This window comes from Notothenia rossii, assembly GCF_949606895.1.
Source record: "Notothenia rossii genome assembly, chromosome: 1".
In the NCBI taxonomy this organism is placed as follows: Eukaryota; Metazoa; Chordata; class Actinopteri; order Perciformes; family Nototheniidae; genus Notothenia; species Notothenia rossii.
The window spans coordinates 76,124,920-76,146,221 of NC_136912.1; the positions used below are offsets into that span (position 1 = coordinate 76,124,920).

The following is a 21,302-nucleotide window of genomic DNA, read 5'->3' on the forward strand; positions in this document are numbered from 1 at the left end:
ATGTCACATTACATCTCCTTCCATTTACTATGAAAGGTAAAAACAACTCACACAAACACCAAACATGCATCAAATATTTAAATATACAATATGGGCAAGTTTCAACTTATGTATTACACACCACACTCTCACAGAAACAGGGGTTATAAATAAATCTGGATCCCATGCTCATTAATTATCACTTCCAATTAACACAGCCAAAAATACACACACACACACACACACACACACACACACACACACACACACACACACACACACACACACACACACACACACACACACACACACACACACGCACACACACACACATGCACATGGAATAAGATATGTGTGCATGGAAGCACACACAAAAATACATTCACATACAATTCATTCCCTCTCACAGTCACACCCCCCTGGAGGAAAATACACAAACTAAAGTGTGAAGCCAGGTGGCTGTGCAGAGCGGGAAGGACGACTCTGGGAAGAAATCAATACTTCCAAATTCACACTCTATTGATCTGAGCTTGATGACAGCCTTTCAGCTCGGCGTCCACACACACACAACATCACACACAGACAGGATACAAAGAGTTGGCGGATTGCCACACTGAGTAGCTCAATAAATGTCACTGTGTTGAGTGTTTGTGAGAATGTCTAAACCTGTAAATATACAGTCGATGGTCTGAACACATGTATGATTGTCAGCCTGCCCATTTGTTCCTCCCACATTTTGTCAGCTGCTCAAGCTGTGTGTGGAGAGCAAACATTATGCGGGGAAAAACACCATCCTGCCTCTCCCTCTTTCACACATGCATCTACACATTTATACATACACCTACTTTCCTTTTCTCTTCACACTATTTGTCTCACATCCCAGGCTAAAACATGTGACCTATATGTTCTACCCTGCAAAAATAGACCGGGAAAGAGGTTGTGAGAAAAGAGAGCGAGGTGAGGTGTAGCAGATCGACGAAGAGGAGATGAGCAATGTTGAGTAAACTAAATAGAATTATGGGCGATAGAAACTGTGAGATAAAGAAAGCAAATTGTTCATGAGTGAAAACAAGGAGTCAGAAAAAGGGAGTAAATTCTCAGGGTGATGTTTGCCTCTCACCTGCAATGCAGCTCCACTCACCTCCTGTCCTTCCTGTTTCTGTGAGTGCTACTGACCCTGTCTCTCGTCTAACCTCAAAAGAGAAACAAAGTGAAACACACAAAAACAAAAGGAGGGAGGGTGGGAACGGGGTGGAGGTGGTGGTGGTAGAGATTGTGCTGAGGGGTGGAGGGAGGAGAAGAGAGGCTCTCTATATGCTCTCCTAGTATGATACATTCAATAGCCTGCCTTTTGCAGCCTACTGGCCCAAAAAACTAATCCCACACTCAATGCTCGACACACAAATGTAGTAATCAACCACTACTGCTTCTCTGTAGTGCAGCAACTTAACGTGTGTAGATGTGAGTGTGTGTAAAGCTCAAGATGTTCTGAAGTGCAAATGACCACAAGGGATACATTATGCAGAGTCCTGTGTGTGTACTAGGGGTCTGTGTGTTCAGTCATCTACTGGTGTGTTTCTGAGGTCGTGTGTCTGTGCATTTAGCCTGCGGGCACACGGCCTGCCCTACAGTGGACTCCCACCATGGTGGTGCATGCACCTGTCTAATTATTACTGCAAAACCCCTGCTGTGCTGCCCTAGGGCCACACAAGGCCTGCTTTGACCAGGTCAAGGCTCCACACAGGATCAAAATTCCTTTTTTCGAAGCTTTAAACTAGCCTTGATGGGGTATCATAAATTGAACGAGTAACCCCCTAGTCAGTTCTGTCCATCTTAATAACAGTAAGCAGTGAAATGAGTAAACCAGCTGGTCAAGCTGGCTCTGTAGTGTAAATGAGGTAAATAATTAACAGCTTTTAAATAGGCTAACTGCTTGGGATAATGGGTCGTATCTCTTATCTCGCTCTTGCACCTATCCTTCAGACCACCAACGCTAATTCCCCTTTAAGGGAATGTGTGGAACCCATTTTGAAAAGCAAACATCCATCCAAAAAAAGCTCAGCAGCAGGCATGCAGGATCTGTAAAATATAGCCTCACATTCTGGTTCTTGATGCCATGAGAGTGCAGAAATATACAAAGTCCATGAAATAATTATATGGATATATGGCATAGCTGTAGCGATGCCAGGGCTCTAAATCAACCTGAATGGCTATATCCTGAGGCCAAAGGGTTTATTTTCATTGAGACTGGAGAGAGATAGGTTGACACTCAGTGCTGATATACTGTAGAGAGCAACTGCTATGGGTGCACTTTAATTTTGTCATTAATTACGTTGTTCACTTTTAGTATGCTGTTTGTAATGATTAAATTAGAGTAAGGAAAGCACAACATGTGAGGATGTTTTAGGTGGAGTCAAATGTAAATGCTTATCCGTAAAAACAACCAGACAACTGGTTCAGTATTGTGGCTTAGCATCAGTGGAGTGCAATACATGTTACATTTCAGGAATGGGAACATAACAAAGTTGGTTGGACCTTCCGCATTAGTTAGGAAAGACATTTCAGTTTATTTATTTGCTTTAAAAATGATTAAAAAAGACATGGTGCTTTTCTTTTCTCAGTGTGTTAACTTGAATGAAAAACTTTGTCGAACACAGACAATGTTCACATCTTTGACTAAATCCTCCCCTCTCTCTATGTGTCCAACACAATGCATAACATCAGCTCACATCCTTTCATCTAAAGCAGCCAGACTGAAAGAGGGTGTAATGCAGCCTAGAGGGTTAAGCTTCCCTCTTGCGATCACATGAACCGTCTTCCGTCAGGAGGCCTCAGATCCACCTCAGACCTTCAGGACTTGTAGAGCCTCTCTCGTCTTTTCTCTGTTGTCCTGGTTTGACGTTGTCTGTCCATCTTACTTGTTCTTTATTGAAATAAATAAAAATGCAAGGTCTATATAGTGTGCACTGCAAAAAAATGGTTGGGAATAAGTCCCTGCCTAAGTTCATGTGCCTCTTTGTCTTGGGGAGGGGAAGATGGAGCACACACAGTAGTACATGGTATTAAAGTCACCCTTCATGGTGGGGGAGATTCACATGAGACCCTGGGACCTGTGGGGAAATAGCTCCTTAAGATGCTTTTCAAAGTAAGGCAAGGGCCTAAAAGTAGCCCTTAGAGAGGGTGAGGCTCAAACAAAATATGTTGTATGTTGTGTTTTTTCACCATGTTGTCTTGATATGGAGTCTTTTTCTCTATAATCAGTATTCTCCCTTTGCTTTTGTCATAATATAAGAATAGGTGTGGGAGTACAGCTTGGTGACTGCTGAAGTCTGGCACCCCAGGCTTCTGCAAATGCATGTGTTTGAATGTGTCTGGCTCTGTGAGAAAACCCAAAAATGTTTTTACTGCTGCACCCCAAAGCTCATAAACATACAGTTCAGCAGAACAGCTGGGAGTCATATGCTGAGTTTTATTTTTCTTACTGTGGGAGTTACAGAGAAACAAAAAATAAAGAATTCATAATATGCAGAATGATAACGGATAGTGGCCACAGCAAAGCACTGCTATCAGTCACCAAGTGTTACTCCTCACCCTCAGGTTACACTGTCAAATATCTTTGAGACTTTCCATGCAATTATCCAATTCTGGGAAAAGCAAATAATTACATTTTGCGTTAAACTGTAGGTTTACTTTACTGCTTATCATTTGTAATGCCTGCTGTGTCTCATTATAATATGTGTGCTATTATAAAGTTTCAGGTTCACTAGCAGCTTGAGATTCATGCCAGTTCTTGGAACAGACAATTATCTTTGCTAGTGTAGCCTGCAGTAGTGCGTGCATATTTGTGAGTGGGTCCAAGTGCGAACAACCCAAAACAGTCTTTACTCCAACCTCAAATTCAACAGCTTTCTTTTTAATTTTTCAAAACTGACAATTGTTCGAAGTAAGGATGGTAACATTTTGTTTTGTTTCTGCATTGACACTGAAGACAGACATAATCTCTATACTTTTATAACTTAAAAGGTGTCAAATTTGCTTAAATGCAGTTGCGGTTCAGAGTTGTGTCTTAAACTATGAAAGGTAAACTGGTGGCAGATTGGAAACTGCTGGTCAGTTGCTGAAGAAATGCATACAGTATGTAACTGTTTTTCCAGGACCAGTCATTTGTAATCATTCATAAATGAGACCACCTTTTGCTCTGGATAGATAACGTTAAATCGTATTTGGTGTTAGGTCAATGTTTAGGCTTTACATTCCTTTCATAGTTTTACAGTGTTCCTCATTTATCAAGCAAAGTTATGTTTTGATAAAAGATTATTTTCAAGATTTACAATGTGGACAAATATGTTTGCTGGCTGATCACATCTGTCAAACTGTTTTACATTTGCGCTGGCATCTTTTTTAATGTTCGAAGAGTATGCTATGTTTTGTTGAAGCCATACATCAATGCTTGGATACACACACAGTATCCCATATGTCTTCTTGTAACAAATACCAGCTCAATATACTGACATCATGGGCCATAATCCCTGACAAAAAGAATGTTTGCTGCATTTTCCCTTGTTTTAATTGCTTCTATTCTCAACCCTTTAAGAAGATACATTTACAGACTCTAAGCGAGGATAAATGACCCATAACCCACTCCCTGCATATTCTCCTCTGATTCATTTTTGGCCTGTGTAACCCTCAAAAATCTCTCTGGTTAAAATGTCCAGCTTTGTCTCTTGGTGAGTGTTGTTTTTGTTCTTATGTGTTAGCACAAGTGGATATGGAGATGCAATGCCAGATAGGCTGCTCTACATGCTTGAATACTACTTTAAAGTCCACCATAGTGTGTTCTCTACGAGCAATTATTTGAGTGTTACAACAAATACCCATTACATAAATGGTTTGAAGGTGGAAAAAAAAAACACAAGCTATTACCAAGATTTTCCACTGAGAATGAGCGAGGGCTGGCAGACATCCTGAGGAAGGCCAGTTGCTGATAAGGCCTCCAGGCAGGGGAAAGGCTGTTTACACGTTTAAAACAGACGCCCACTGAACTGACCACAGTACACACCTCCTTGCACAGCTCAAGTCAAAATGACCTCTGCACTGTGTGTTCAGGTGTGCATGAGAAGCAAAGAGACAGTGAGAAAGCTAGAGAGAAGCAGTCCGTAAGATACACTGCTGATACATGCATAGTATAATAATACAATTGAGAGTATGCAAAAGGAAAATGTGTGCTGCCATCTACTCTTCTACTTTCCTTAAACCTCATTGTTCAGAAGTCTATGAGAAAATAAACCAACTTCTTGCTTGATTTATCTCCCGAGTAAATATTTTCTTGACGAGTGGATCGCTTGAATCTCTAGTTTCAAGAATTCTTCTATCCAGAGTAACGTTCCTTTTTGTAAATGATGATCCATTTAAATACCACTGTGCTTTTTGGTGTGTTTCTTTGAGATTTTAGTCTTATAACTCTAACCCTGTCACAGAGATTTCAGCTCATTCAGGTGTTAGTTTAGTTTTAATTATCTTGTTTAATGTTCGGTTTGTACTTTGCTCCACTGCCCCGTGTCACTTCTGGTTGCAAACAAATTGGCCACAATGGCAAATTCAAGGCTTCAGAAGCGTAGTCCATCATAAATGGGTGACATCACCGTGACCAAATCCACTGGTTATATAGTCTTTGGTCATACTACAATCATTTCTAATTCTGCATAAACTTTAACTACTTTCCTGAATATCTAGTCACTAGGAAATGCAGGGTGACAGGGAGACATTTTTAACCAGAGCTACGTAATGTGGACACAATAAATACAGGTTACTACATTACTTCTCTGTATGGCTCTTTTGCTCATTATGCATTACATTTTTGCCAGATGCTTTCCTCTGTTTTCCATAATGTCAGATTACAGTATGATCTCTCATTTGAGATTCTCATTGGATCCCCAAAGTCTCCATAACCCACAAATTATACTCCACATTACAATGTGTCATAGCTGCTACTGTACAGAGCAACTTTTGATGGAAAGAGCAGCAGAGGGAAAATGTGTCTTTACTAGTTAACAATGTGCATAACAACAGCTTTTTGGTGGTGTGCTAATGTTTAAAAAAAACTATAGAAATGATTAGCTTGTTCTACTAGATGTGTCACTTTAAAGCACTAGGCTTATCTTTAAGTGGGCATGATAGCTTGTGTGGATTTGTATGACTTTTTTAGAGTCAATAAACCATAAAACTACAGAATCTAATTGATTCCTCTTGGTTCAGTGCACTAGATGGAGATGAAAAAGTGCATCAGCCATTAGAAATGTAATATTGTCAATTTTTGAGATGGCACGTTTCCATTAGGTGTGAAACAATGCATCCACAGCTCGAACACAATGTGATCAGCTCTCATTGATTTTTGGAAGAAGCACTCTCCAGCGGCTGACGGCAAGAGAGGAACTTCACCATTAGTTTTTTTATTGTGTTTCTAAATAAGATCATTTCTTTATTTATCTCCCAGCGTCACTCAATCTGATCTTATTGTCCCTTTTTATCTGATCTCAAGCTCAGTCTGGTGCTGATCTGGTTTGGAAGGACTGCGATAAAATTTTAGAATTGAAAATAAACTGACTGCACAGATTTAAGAAGAACGATTTGAGAAAATACAAAAACTAGAGGAAAATACACAGAGAGAAGGAGAGCTTTATCATTGACAGTGGGAGAAGCATGGCTAAGCTATAACCTGATTGTGGCTTTGGTCTGCTCGCTCCCACAGACAGCCTCTTCCTGGAGGGCTGAACTCTGCCGACCTGAGGGGGCGAAACACTGCACAGACTACAGCCTAGACTCTAATATCACTAATAAGCACTACAGCCAAGAAACCACAGACAGAGAGTTCTGAGAGAGTAGAACAAGAAGAGAGATAGTGCTTTATGTGCCTGTTATTTTGTCTATGTTTTGTTGTCTTTGTGAAGCACCGGACATCTCGTATTTCTCTCGTTGTTGGCATATCTTGCTTTGTTTATTCCCAACCATGAATCAACCCTGAAGCCTGAACCATGAGCATAATAGACAGCCAAGGAGAGAGTTGTAAGCTATGGACGTAAACAAATTCAATGAAATAAAGAAATAGGACATCCTGCTGTAGACTACATTACTGCAGATGTAACTTGGAAGAAGCTGACATAGTGTCGACTGTGATTGAATATAAAGCAGTTTCCAAGTCTTCCCACATTGATTTTCAGCTCATTATGAGGTGAACAAAAACCAGCAGCTGTCAGGAAGATGGGAAATCAATCTATAAATGTATGCTTTGTGAAATGGTTGTCAGTGGTATCAGCGTGAAATGTTCAAAAGAATAGGTAGGTCTGAAGGGAAATCCTTGTGTTTTCAACCTGGGATTTATCTTCAATGATGATATGATACCATGAGAGTCACTCATAGGTCAGCTGACAAGAGTGAAACATTTTTCACCATGCTCAGCAGCTCGTTACAATAGCTTCATGGATTTCAAGGGGGCTACTTTGTGAGTTTGAGATGAACATAAACACTTTGTGTGTCCCTAGTAATGTTGCTTTTTGCCATAGTCCATGTTTCCCAGATCACTTTAACTGAGGTAGGGTTGAGTGATTTGTTTTGATAATATCTGTGGATGTTTTAGACCACAGTGATGTGTGATGATCAATTTGATCAAGTACCTTGATTAGTATGGTATGTCAATTGCTTGAATAACCAGAAAAACAAACAAACTCCAAAGTATTGCTTATTTTAAGCAATATTTTTAGTTTCTCAATTATTTTTTCAAAGATATACTCATATCACAATATAAACTCTTAACAGATGTGGTTAAAGTCTTAAATGTCATCATGTCACACAGTAAGACTCAATAAGGCTACGATAACAGCATTTAACATCATGAAACAAGGGCAAAAAACACACATTTGCTGGATTAAGCCTCAATAGAAGTGTTAAGAATATACATTTCTCCTGTTGGTTTACTTCACATCCGTCCAATTTCTCCGGGCACAATGTGTTGCTCTGTGCCACACTGAACACGGGGAAGACACGGTGTTAGCCAGGAGGCTGCCTGGGCTCTTTCAGCAGGCAATTTGTTGAGTCTGAAGAGAAGGTACATGGGGTCGCGACCTTGCCTGAACAATTCCCAGGAATCTCTCCTTACATAAGAATAAATGGGAGGGGGGAGCGGTGTGTTGTAGGTTAGAGGTGTGTGTTGATCCCAGAGGGGTTTAATCTATGTGATTGGTCTTCATTCTGTGAGATAAATGTATTACATGTGGGAAGATTAAACGGATAGGACAACAAAATGTTATGATTGCTAAGAAAAGGTTTTATAGAAATCCAAATTGAGCCTTAAACAAAGAATGAAAAGGTTTAAAGATACACATAAACTCATACAACAACATACTAATCTCCCTTACACTCTGGACCTAATCTGAGTATTGCTCACACAAAGCAGAACCATCTGTATCTGCCCTAAGGGAGTCCTCTGTGTGAGTGTAATGTTTTCCTTTAGTTAAGAAGGGAAAACACAAGATAACATGTACAGTACTGTACATAAATCTTCATAATTCAAACAGAATGCTGTGAATTAAAAAAACTGAAGCCACCTGCTTTGGGATTTTGCATAATTGCAGATAACAATGGAAAACATTTCCTTGGGTAAATAAACGGCATTTTGAGGGAATTTGTTCCTGGACTGGATCCAGTTAAAAATAAATATACATTTGGATTTAGGCGTTTTACTATTTAGTGTTTTTATAATCGAGGGGAGATTATTTCAGGAAGGATGAGAATAAGGAGAGAAACGAGGAGGATGTAGAAGCAGGCAGGGCTGGTGAGCTGGCTGAGTTTCTACCATGTGCTTCATGGGTGAAATCATGGGTTCAAGTCCAGCTCACGGCCCTCTTTGCATGTCACACCCGCTCTCTTTTCTTTCCTCTCACTCTCTGTCGTTACCTATCTTGAAAAGCCAGAGTGTCAAACTAATCTTGAGGATGAAGTGCAGCCAAAGGGGAGAGGTTTGTTTATTGGCATTGTAGAGCTGATGCCTGCGGCTCCAAAGAAGAGAGTTGTGGCCAAAGCCTTTCATTTCTACAACCTCCTTGTCTTTCCACCTGTGTCAGCTTCTGTGATTTTCTTCTCTAGTTATTCTATATTCTGTCTCGACACACTGAGGAGCTAACTGAACGCAGCAGAGCACCGCAGGCTAAAAGGCTGCACAAAGAGCAGCAGTAGGATATTGGACAGACGTGAGGCCTGCTGGGTTCAACACTAGATGTTGTGATGTTGACTGGCCTTTCTTTATGTATTGGGATATTCCAGTGGTGCTTAAAAATAAATGGGTCAGGCTGAAGAGCAATAGAAGGGAGAGGAGTGACACATAAAGAGAGAGGTTGATAATATAAGAGTAATTAGGAAATAATGGCGAAAAGAACGCAATGGGAAAATCCAGAAATATCACACAGCTATATTACAGAGTGAAAAAGGGAATGGGCTGAGTGGCGTAACTATCGAACCGGCCAGGGGCCTATGCAAAAAAATAAATATATAAAAATATGTTTTCAACATCACAAATCATAAGTACTATATAGCTATAGCAGCAGAAAATTCTGCAGCATTATAACAAATTGAATAGCTTGCATTTATAATGTAAAAGCAGCGCTCAAAAGAGAAAGGACAAGAGAGAACAAGGAGATGTAAAGGCTAAACTGACAAAATTAGACAGACAAAAATACTGGAAAACATGAATGACCATACCTGTCACTGTTGCGACCGCAGAACGCTCATTCTCAAAGCTCAAATTGATTAAGACGTATTTAAGAAGCAGCATGGGACAAGAACGACTCAGTGGATTGGCAACACTCAATAGAGAACAGCAGAGCCCAGAAGTTAGACCTGAGCAGCGTTGTTGACGACTTTGCTGAGCGCAAGGCCCACAAGATTAACTTCTAATGGTTAGTGTCGCTTTTCTCTTGTTATGGAGAGGGATCGAAGATTTAAATCTGTAGCATTGTAATTGTGACCTCTCTTATGTTGGAAAATGCGCATGGTGCGCACCAACCTGTGATAACGTTTGGCCGCTGTGCCATGATGAAGTTTGATTAATTCTGTGATTGTGTGATTAGTTCGCAGTGCCGTTGTTTTTATGAAGCATGATTTTTTGTAATAGTCTAATAAATATAAAATCATTGCCAGTGTTATCAGTTGCAAAAGTGTATTTGTTGTAATAATTATGACTTGATTTGAAGCCTGTGTGTGTGTCCGCAAAACATCCTTTCTTGAACTTTAATGGTATTTTTTAAACGATATTTAACCGGATTAAGGATTTTAGTCACGGACTTCTGGATCTTAAGTTATCAGAGCAACAAGCTGAGCTAGCTCGTGATCTAATGAAGAATGGTTGTGATTGGTGGTTTGCTTTGCATGCATGTCACTCACTCAAGTACTCCTGACATGAGAGCCGCGCAAGTTTTCCTTTTGTAGCAAGCAGCAAAATAATTGTAACGTGTTTGAGTTCATTTGCCTACTTAATATCGCACGTCCTAAAAAAAAGAAAAGAATCGCACGTCCGGTAGTTTCTGTAGACCTGTCTGCCCGTTTTGTGAGTGTATTGCGCGCGTGCGCACTTGTGGCATTGTTTGGGATGACTTAAAGTGGACCTATCATGCTATTTTTTTATAATATATTGTAGGACCATACCTATATAAGGCATATTTATACTTTTTATTTTTCAAAATACCAAACACATCATGCATTTTATCCATTCCTCATTTCGCTCAATTTAACACTGCCTTTCATGCTCGGATTGAGTGAGAACAGCCACATCTGGTGGCCTGAAATATGTACTACAGCGTCTCCAGCGCTTTCGAACAGAAATGTCCGTGGCTGTCTCCTGCTGATTGGTGGAGTTGGCCCAATAGCCGTAGCGCCACTTCTGTGACGTCATAGAAGTGTTCAAATCTGGATCAGTCTGTATCAGATCCGTTGCAGCCCCTTTTTTTAGAGATTTGGGTATGGAGGAAAATAGAGAGGGTTGTGTTTTCTGACACTTGGTGAGTTCCCTGGACACATATTCATGTATAAAAGACGTACAAAAAGTGCATTTTGCATGATAGGTCCCCTTTAATTAAAATAGCATCCACCTAGTAAAAAAGATCCCAACTACACCACTGGTTGGCGTTTCTGAGTGGTTGTGTGTTTCCTTGCTTGGGGGAGGACACACTGAAATATCTCTCAGAGGGGCGTGGGGAGTGGCTCCTTATTTTCATCTAAAGTAACAGACAGAGAATCAGCACTTTTGAAACAGGGCTGAAACAGAGGGAATTATGGGACGCTACAATTATCTGTTTGGTATTTGGAGTCAAACACTTCAGAGACATGTTTTATATATCTGAGACCTATATTGATGAAAAACAGTATTATAGGGGACCTTTAACATAGCCCACTGTTTGGATCTGGTCTAACTTCTGTATTCCACACAACAAAAGTAGGTGTTTGGCATATGGTTATAGTGTGGGGTGACTTGTGAACAAGCATTTTTGAAATAATGCATTAACAAATCGTTATTCAGAATAAGAAGAAGTTGTAACTGTTCTTCCCATTATGGCAATATTGTATATCAGTCCCAATGTCTCCATGCCTTTTAGACTACCTATTTAAAAATGTTTTTAAATGTGGCTGTGTCTTTAATCATATTGAGAGAGGAGGATGACGGGAAACATTAGTAGGAAAGCAATTAGGATATTTTGAGAGGAGAGAGTGGAGGTACATCAGTCAGATAAAAGAGGGAAACACAAAGTGCTTAAAGAGAAGTGAAATGAATCAAAGTGATGATAGGAGATGAAACCACATAAAGAGGGACAGGAAAGAGAGAGACAAGACGTTGATGAGGGGGTGTTGAGTATTGGACAGGCTTTTAATTACATTTCTCTCTTGCTGCCAGCCAGATACATCATTAGCTAGACTATGTGTCGGCATGCTATATCATTTATTTTATGAGAATTTAAAGCAAGCTCATTTCTTTGAGCAGAGTTTTGCTTGCCTGTACTCTTTTTCTCTCCGATCCCGTCCCTGCACTCGTTTTAATCAACTAACTTTTGTTAGTTGATTAAGTGCTTTTGATCTTGCGCTGTAAGCGTTTTCAGTGGGTCTTGCTAAATCTTTGCCCAGCTCTGCTGCAAAGTGTAGCTACTTGATTTTTAGATTGACAGCCCTGAGTTTGCGTACCCCAGAGATACTGGAGAGATGCTGCGACTGCTGCGCATCCATCTGTCAGTCTTTCAGCTGCCATATGAGCCAGTGGATACAGCCAAAACTGCACACCATGCACATAAACAAATGGCACATATTACCCCTATTAACGCCAGCTTTAGTGCATGCACAAATGAGAGGAACACACACTGCACAGATTTGTACAATGGGGACATCATTTCCTCTTACCCATCTCCCTTTGGGGCTGAATCCCACATTTTCTTCAAACCCCAAATCTATCAAAACAATGTCTTATGGGGGGGGGCGGGGGTAGTTATCTGCCTATGTAGCTAAACCTCTGTTCAACTCACCTCATTCTGTCTCTCACAGCTATAATAGAAGCCTTCTATCTCTGCCGTAACAATGCGGTGAGCTGGGAATAAGTAAGCAACTAAACATTCCAGCTGAGAAACAGGCCAGAGGCTTTACCCCCTCTTAAAGTCAGACAGAGAGAGAGAACGATGGAGACAATGTAAAGTCAACTATGCACGTTTAAAAACAACTTCCTTATTCTTAGTGCAATATTCTCAGACAATGTCTCGTCATTTGTTTTGCCATAAACATGCCAGGCTATATTTTTCAAACATGCTTGATGTGCGTCTCTTATTACATAAAAGGCAAGGGCTTGAATCATACTGCCCAACATTATAGCCAGTGGAATGCTGTTGATATGCCATTTTACGCAATTGCTTTTACACTATACTCAATGTTATATAATGCCATGAATGTATAACACTGTATATAATAGATTAAAATGATTGCTGAGGGGATTTTGAGTCTTTGAATGAGAAAACAAATAAGCATATCTTGTTCTGAGCTCGAAAGAACGATAACTATATTCTCAATGTTTTTCATCATAAAACAGATTAGTATGCTGATAATTTAACAATACCATAAAGGTTTTGTAAGTACTTTTATTGTTTTTGAAATCCCCATATGATTAGTCAGTATAACTGTAGTATACAGTGTAACAAAAATAAGAGCTGTAGAGGATTGTAACATACATTTAACCACAAACTTAACTATTAATATTATGGAAAGTCAATCGTCCTTCTTTAAAATGTTGAATTGTATTTCAGAGAAATGTTTGAAATTTCCTTATTCATTATATGCATAAAACATGTTTTTTTAAGGAAGAGAACATATTCTTAACCTCACATGTGAAACAGAGATTATATTCATCATCTGCTTTATAAAAACAAGGTTACTTGTGGATTCTGGCATGCATTCTGACACCACAGAGTCAGCCAAATAAAATTCTAATTTTAAGGACAATTTATTTATGAATCTGCTACTGATTCATTTATAATTATTTTTCTGTCTGTAGCCAGTGCCAATCTAACGCTCGTTTGCATTGCTAGAAATCTTCAAATACTGACTAAATGGGGCCTCAATTAAATCCATTTATGAGATTAGTAGTGCATACCTTTGAGAAATATTTCAAAAAATATCATTTTTGTCAAGGTGCATATTTCAGACCAGCTACCCTTTTGAATATTAAAATCCAGGAGGGTCACCTAACCTGTGTGTAGTGCAGGTAGTGAAGGAATAAAACCACCCCAAGCTTTATTCCACTCCTCTTTTCCCTTTCTCTTTCCTAATGAGCAAAAACTATTACCCAACACTGTGAAACTCCTCTGTGGCTTTGAACTACCATATTTTTCACCTCGTTAACCAACTCCTACTTTTTTTTAAATCATCAGACCGCCTCTGCTTTGCCGTGAGACAAATCGAATATCTGAAAATAAAACATCTCAGTCTGTGCCATGTAGCGTGAAATGTAATGTATGTAAGAGTAACGTTTTCTCAGGGGGAAATTGATTTTCCACTCAGTTGCGACTCGGGCATAATCCATCACTTTCGCATCTTGCTGAACTAAGATGAAGAGAGTATTGGTCACAGGGTTGTAACTGCCTTAGTTGCACCTTGTGCTTTCTTAGATAGAATTGTTATATTCTATACTTTGTGCAGACATGTATTTATCATGAAATATGTAGGGAAAAATAGTTTTTTGAAGTCATTTGTTGTCTTTATATGCATTGGTTTTGGACAATATGTGATGACTGATGGACAGCATATGAGTCCCTACACCCTCCTATTGTTAGTGATAACATGAAAAACAACTATTAAACTCTGAGCCAATGTCAGAAAGATTTACATATTAAAAGAACAGAGACAGGATTCAATTCAGGATGATTGATGAGGTCAGAATGCATATATTGAAACTGTTCAAAGTTCAAAAAAGGTGGCTAATCACCACCAATTCATTGTGTGTTTATGAGTGATTGCGAATCTATGCAAGGCAGAAAATATTGAAAATTGCCTCCATTTTCAGATAATTTTAATCCTGTCTGTATAATAATACAACCCTACAACCCCTTTCTGAGCCCTCTCGATCCTTGACCTAAATTCAATAATTCATTTATTTATTCATCCTTTATTAAAATTATGCTGAATCACTGAGAGCATACCCTTATGCCCAATTATCTCAAAAGTACAGTTAAAACTGAAAATAAACACACAGAAAACAAAAAAAGGGTGGATACATTTTGAATCTTGCTTTTAAATAACCTACAACTGTAAACCACTGAAAAGGATTTACAAAACTATTCTCCATTAAATATAGTCCTCAATTTAAACCTGTTTGCACAATGCTTAGCCTATTTTCCACGATTCAGTAGCCCCCTTTAACATGCTTTACAATAACAGACTGTCACGCTCCTAGGTTCATGTCACGGTTGTAGTTTTGTAGGTTTGGGTGTTTTTGCTGTTTTCCTTGTCATGTTTTCCTCTGGGTTATTGTCTGGTCCTTTTCCCTGTGTTTTTCCTCTTGTCATTATTTCCCTGGTGTGTCTAGTTATCTGATTGTGTTCACCTGTGGCCCTTGTGTTTCTCCTCCCCTGCCCAGCTGTTTCTTGTCCTGTGATTACCCTTCTGTGTATTTAGTCTTGTCTCCTCCTGTGTTCAGTGTTGGTGCTTCTTTTGTTCGTGACTTAGTTCACCGGAGAGTTTTTTGTTTGTTCCAAGTTTACTCTAGACCTTGAAATAAAGGCATTATCAAATGTTATCTGCGTTTGGCTCCTACCTGCTTCACTCACCGTATCAGAAAGCACCAACCTTGAAATGGGCCCAGCAGATCCGTTCGAGCTGGAATTATCAAACTTTTCCTTTTTTATGGCTAACTGCTCGGATCGATGGAAGAGAGCACCCGGAGTTCAGCAGCAAGAGGCTGTGTTGTCAGAGGCGCGCCAGATGGCTAGAGAGAAACCAGGTTTGGTGAAGTTCTTACCTGGCTTGATTTCAAAGATCCTCCCGGTGTGTGATTCCCGGCCTGCTAGCCCCAGGCATGCTAGCTCCCTGTCTCCCAATTCCCAACCTGGTACCATACGCCTCGGTGGGTTCCATCTGAAGTCAACCCGTGCTTCTGCCCCAGTTCCTGCTCCTGTCCAGGAGTCGTATTCCGGAACTCGTCTGGCTTATGGAGGTCCACGGAGTATTCAGGCGGCTGCGAAGAGGAGTCGCAAGGCCAGGTTAGCAGCCCGAGCCCCAGCAGCCAGGGTTCGGGCCCCAGTTCCGGCCCCGGCAGCCATAGGTTCGGCTTCAGTACCGGTACCGGTAGCCATGGTCCCGACTCCAGTTTCGGCTATAGGACTGGCTGTCCGTCCAACGCCAGCTCCCCGTGTCCTGTCGGCATACCGACCGACTCCAGCACCTCGTCTCCTGTTGGCTGTCCGTCCGACGCCAGCTCCCCGTGTCCTGTCGGCATACCGGCCGACTCCAGCGCCTCGTCTCCTGTTGGCTGTCCGTCCGACGCCAGCTCCGAGTCCCTTCTCAAGTCCCCTCTCAAGTCTCCGTTCAAGATCCCTCTCAAGTCATCTCTCAAGTCAACTCAAGTTCCCTCTCAAGCCCTCTCTCGAGTTCCCTATTGAGTCCCCTCTCAAGTCACCTCTCAAGTTCCCTCAAGTCTCCTCTCGAGTCCCCTCTCAAGTCTCCGTTAAAGTTCCCTCTCAAGTCACCTCTCAAGTGAACTCTCAAGTTCCTTCTCAAGTCTCCTCTTGAGTCCCCTCTCGAGTCATCTCTCAAGTCTCCTCTTCAGTGCCTTCTCAAGTCTCCTCTCGAGTCCCTGCTCAAGCCCCCTCTCCTCTCAAGTTCCTACTCGAGTCCCCTCTCGAGTTCCCTCTCAAGTATCCCCTCGAGTTCCTTCTCAAGTATCCTCTCGAGTCCCCTCTCGAGTCTCCTCTCAAGTCTCCTCTCGAGCTACCTCTCGAGTCTCATCTCGAGTCCCCTTTCAAGACACCTCTCAAGTCCCCTCTCAAGTCCTTGCTCAAGTCCCCTCTCAAGTCTCCTCTCAAGTTCCTACCCGAGTCCCCTCTCAATTCAACTCTCAAGTATCCTCTCGAGTTCCCTCTCGAGTCTCCTCACAAGTTCCCTCTCGAGTCTCCTCTCGAGTCTTCTCTCGAGTCCCCTCTCGAGTCAACTCTCGAGTCCCCTCTCGAGTCAACTCTCGATTTCCCTCTCTAGTCCCCTCTCGAGTCCCTTCTCAAGTCCCCTCTCAAGTCTCCGTTCAAGATCCCTCTCAATTCATCTCTCAAGTCAACTCTCAAGTTCCCTCTCTAGTTCCCTCTCAAGCCCTCTCTAAAGTCTCCTCTTCAGTGCCTTCTCAAGTCTCCTCTCGAGTCCCCTCTCAAGTCTCCTCTCGAGTCCCCTCTCAAGTCTCCTCTCGAGTCTCATCTCCAGTTCCCTCTCAAGTCTCCTCTCGAGCTACCTCTCGAGTCCCCTTTCAAGACACTTCTCAAGTCACCTCTCAAGTCACCTCTCCAGTGCCTTCTCTAGCCTCCTCTCGAGCTACCTCTCGAGTCACCTCTCAAGTCAACTCTCAAGTTCCCTCTCGAGTCTCCTCTCGAGTCCATTCTCAAGTCCCCTCTCAAGTCTCCGTTCAAGTTCCCTCTCAAGTTTCCTCTCGAGTCTCCACACAAGTCCCTTGTCCTGTGTCATTGGAGGTTCCGCTGGGGGTCCTGCCAATCCTATGTCCTGTGCCGTTGGAGGTCCCGCAGACTGCTATTCTGCCGGGGGTCCTGCCAACTCCATGTCTTGTCCCGTTGGAGGTCCCGCAGACTGCTCTTCTGCCGGGGGTCCTGCCGACTCCATGTCTTGTCCCGTTCGAGGTCCCGCGGACTGTTCTTCTGCCAGGGGTCCTGCAAACCCCATGTCCTGAAACGTCGGAGGTCCCGCAGACTACTCTTCTGCCGGGGGGTCCTGCCAACTCCATGTCTTGTCCCGTTGGAGGTCCCGCAGACTGCTCTTCTGCCAGGGGTCCTGCCAACCCTATGTCCCGTGCCGTTGAAGGTTCCGCCAACTGCTCTCCTGCCGGGGGTCCTGCCGGCCCTGTGTCCTCTTCCGTGGGGGATCTTGCCGACACCGGTTCCTGCCCGGCCTCCGGAGCTGTTCGGTCTTCGCACTCGAGCCCGGTCCCCTGAGTTCGCCCGCTGTGGTCTTCGCCCCTCCTCGAACTCTGCCTTGCCCCCGGGCCGTCCGCCCGAGACTCCGGCCTCGAACTCTGTCTTGCCCCCAGGCCGTCCGCCCGAGTTCCCCTCTTTGAATTCTGCCTTGCCCCCGGGCCGGCCGCCCGAGACCCCATCCATGGTCTCTACCTTACCCCTGGGCCGTCCGCCCGAGTTCCCCACTTTGGACTCTGCTTTGCCCCCGGGCCGTCCGCCCGAGACTCCGGCCTCGAACTCTGTCTTACCCCTGGGCCGTCCGCCCGAGTTCCCCTCTTTGAATTCTGCCTTGCCCCCGGGCCGGCCGCCCGAGACCCCATCCATGGTCTCTACCTTACCCCCGGGCCGTCCGCCCGAGTTCCCCACTTTGGACTCTGCTTTGCCCCCGGGCCGTCTGCCCGAGTTCACCTCCTTGTTTTCTGCCTTGCCCCCGGGCCGTCCGCCCGAGACCTGTCCTCCAGACCCCCTCCAGGACTTTGTTTTTTGGGACGTCTGGAATCCGTCCCTTGAGGGGGGGAGTTATGTCACGCTCCTGGGTTAATGTCCCGGTTGTAGGTTTGGATGTTTTTGCTGTTTCCCTTGTCATGTTTTCCTCTGGGTTATTGTCCGGTCCTTTTCCCTGTGTTTTTCCTCTTGTCATTAGTTCCCTGGTGTGTCTAGTTATCTGATTGTGTTCACCTGTGGCCCTTGTGTTTCTCCTCCCCTGCCCAGCTGTTTCTTGTCCTGTGATTACCCTTCTGTGTATTTAGTCTTGTCTCCTCCTGTGTTCAGTGTTGGTGCTTCTTTTGTTCGTGACTTAGTTCACCGGAGAGTTTTTTGTTTGTTCCAAGTTTACTCTAGACCTTGAAATAAAGGTATTATCAAATGTTATCTGCGTTTGGGTCCTATCTGCTTCACTCACCGTATCACAGACTGTATAGTTACCCTCTAAAATCTGAATCCCATTCCTCCTCCGGACTGCTCCTTCCACTTCCATCGTCCTTAATTAATGTATGTAGGTGGTGCCCTCACATACCAGCCTTCTCTTCCCAGTCTCCATCTGAGCAGAGGTCTAATCAGCCAGAATGAATGCAAACACCTGTGTGGGTCTGCAGGGTCTTTAAATGGGTCACACTCAGTGGCACAGGTGCTGCTTGTGGAGCTAATTGCTGGTTCAGACTAACAATGCATGAGTGAAGAAAAGGGAAAAAAGAACAGATAAAAAAAAGCCTTTCTGACACAAGACAATACATATTTCTTCTGAGCCACAGCTTGCACACTCTGTCAAATCATTACGCTGCAGTCAAATACTATTGTCTTCTTTCTGTCTGAGTGTCTCCCTCTGAGCTTTCCTGCTCTCATCTTTTATTTTCCTTATTTTTCTACTGACAAAGCTTACTGCCAGATGTCTTTTTATTTCTATACATCAACAGTCGGGCATTTAAATTGCTCACACGACGCACTTAAACCACGTTGTCATTGTGTTTCTCACTTATTTTATTGTATACAGGGAATTGCAAGTACATAGAGCAGTATAGGCTACCACTTGAGAGGCCCAATGTATTTATGTAGCTTCTAGCCAATGTATCTCCTAGTAACAGCTACAAGAGGCAAAGGGAAAATATTGATCAGTGCTTTCACCACTTGCTACACCACAGTGAATGAGGCAGCGTGAGAAAGTTCGGTCAAACATGAAGATGTTAATATCAGGAAGTTCGGAAGATAATGAAAGTCTCCTTGAAACATGTCTACTGTTTATGTGACAAGGACACTGCTCAAGTGAACAACAGCTCTTAGGCAAGACAAGAGGAAGTTTGTGTACTTTAATAGTACCCTAAACCATCATTTAGTGCACTATTCTCAGCTTGATTTTAATTTAAGGTTTCATAGAGGTCAGACAGTCCTGTAAAATCCATCCATGATCCCTAATCAGATCATGTGTAGATTCCATGTTAATTGAGACGAGGATCCAAGTCATTAATTCCAAGGGCAGCTTTTATTCTGCTCTAAACCAAAGAAAAAGACACACAGATAGCTGGGCTGAGAGAGGAGGGTGTATTCCCTGAGCAGGGGGGGAGATATCAAATGAAATCCGTCTCCCACTCCTCTCCTTACTGCCTCCTACTCTTCGCTTCAAGGAGAAATGAGACAGAGGGAAATAAAGGGTTGCCAAGGTCACTTTCATTCTCCATTTCTCTTTCCCATTTACTCACACAATCAACAGACAAGTGAATATAATGTTTTCAGAGAAAGAGGACAGACACAATTTCCCCTGATGATCGGAGTCCTGCTTAATTAGTCTCTGCAGTGGTCAGGTGACTTATCTCTGGGTTGCTAAAGTACCGTGAATATACCACTGAGAATACTTTGTTGCTGAAGGATTTTAAACATCACTCATGTCGGTGTTGAATTGAAAGTGATGCCTTAGATAACTGGACTCAGAATACTATCAAGATCGTAATTATGACAACATAAATATTGAAGTTTACCAACATAAATCGTGTTTGTATCACGATTTAGCAAATAAATGTATGCAAAAATAATCAAACTGTGTCTCAGCACTCTGTTGCTAGTAGCAACCACTAGCCCTGAGACTCAGTTGTATTGACTCCTTCAGTGCTGACGTCAGGAATACGTCACAGTGAAGCCGGAGGACACACAAAAGAAAGACTGGAGGCAAAAACAAATCGCCTCAGAGGAGTAAGCTGCAATTAAACAGGAAAAAAGGCATCTTGTAGTGTTGTTGAATGCCAGAATCAAAGGTCTTCAACTTGAAAATGTATTACATATCAGCTCTAAACTATAAAAATAAACTATAGTTAAATGCAGTAATAAGACTCAAGGGTTGATCTGAGGTCTAGATTATAGAAATGCATGCAAACTCACACACAAGGTTGTAGAAACATCAAATTGCAGTTGCTACTGTGTCTTTTAGAGCATATTAATAGCCACAAAATGGCTTAAACTGCTACTGTGGAGCTTAATGAGTTTATAAATCTCACAGTACTCATCATATCCTAATTATTTCTTAATTTTAGGAAAAAGAGAGAAGCTTATATTCTCAAATCCCTTCTCCCTTACCTCAACTGCACAGACATCTATATCAACCAGTCTTAACCAGAGAGAGAAAGCAGAGAGACATTTTATTTTCATTTTGTTTCCAAAGCTTCACCAATTACCAGTTTCTTTAACTAGGCTTGGATTGCTCTCTGGTTAAATGAAATGAGAATGTATTTAGGTTCACTGTGAGACAAAGAGGGAAGACTCAGAAGTGACAGAGACACACATTCTTAGTGTCTCTGTCACGTACACATGGCACGACTTTGCAAGACACACTGGTATGCACAGACACATGCGTTACATGCTTCTGCTTTGACACTTTGTGATTTGTGAGATCATTACTGAGTTCCATCTGAAACCAAATCACTGTCTTTATAGCAACTAAAATATAACGTTGTTCAATGATAAATCAAAACAGACAAGTGAAAAAACAGTGGAAGGATTCCACTTGCATTGAGAGTGCTCATAAAACTATGGGTCGCAACTAAGATTCAGCCACGTTTACATATTTACAACAGTGCCTCAGTCCTGCTGAATCCCAGA

At 42.3% G+C, this 21,302-nt stretch overlaps 2 protein-coding genes across 4 annotated transcripts in view; one reads left to right on the forward strand and one right to left on the reverse strand.

The window, feature by feature from the left end:
- The window catches only part of kank4 (KN motif and ankyrin repeat domains 4), a 77,115-nt gene that overhangs the window by 28,655 nt on the left and 27,158 nt on the right, over positions 1-21,302 (reverse strand). Inside the window, exon 1 of one of the 3 annotated variants that reach the window (XM_079653540.1) lies at positions 1,100-1,156. The exons of the other annotated variants lie outside the window; for them this stretch is intronic. The gene's annotated coding sequence lies outside the window, so the exon portion shown is untranslated. Of the gene's footprint in view, positions 1-1,099; positions 1,157-21,302 lie in introns of those variants that run through there. 3 annotated transcript variants of the gene reach the window in all.
- Positions 14,415-18,590, forward strand: LOC307019559 (uncharacterized protein; the record flags this gene model as incomplete). The annotated part of the gene is made up of 3 exons (XM_079650569.1): positions 14,415-14,426; positions 17,056-17,508; positions 17,569-18,590. 3 exons carry the CDS (start codon positions 14,415-14,417, stop codon positions 18,259-18,261), a joined length of 1,158 nt encoding a protein of 385 aa, XP_079506695.1. The 3' UTR covers positions 18,262-18,590.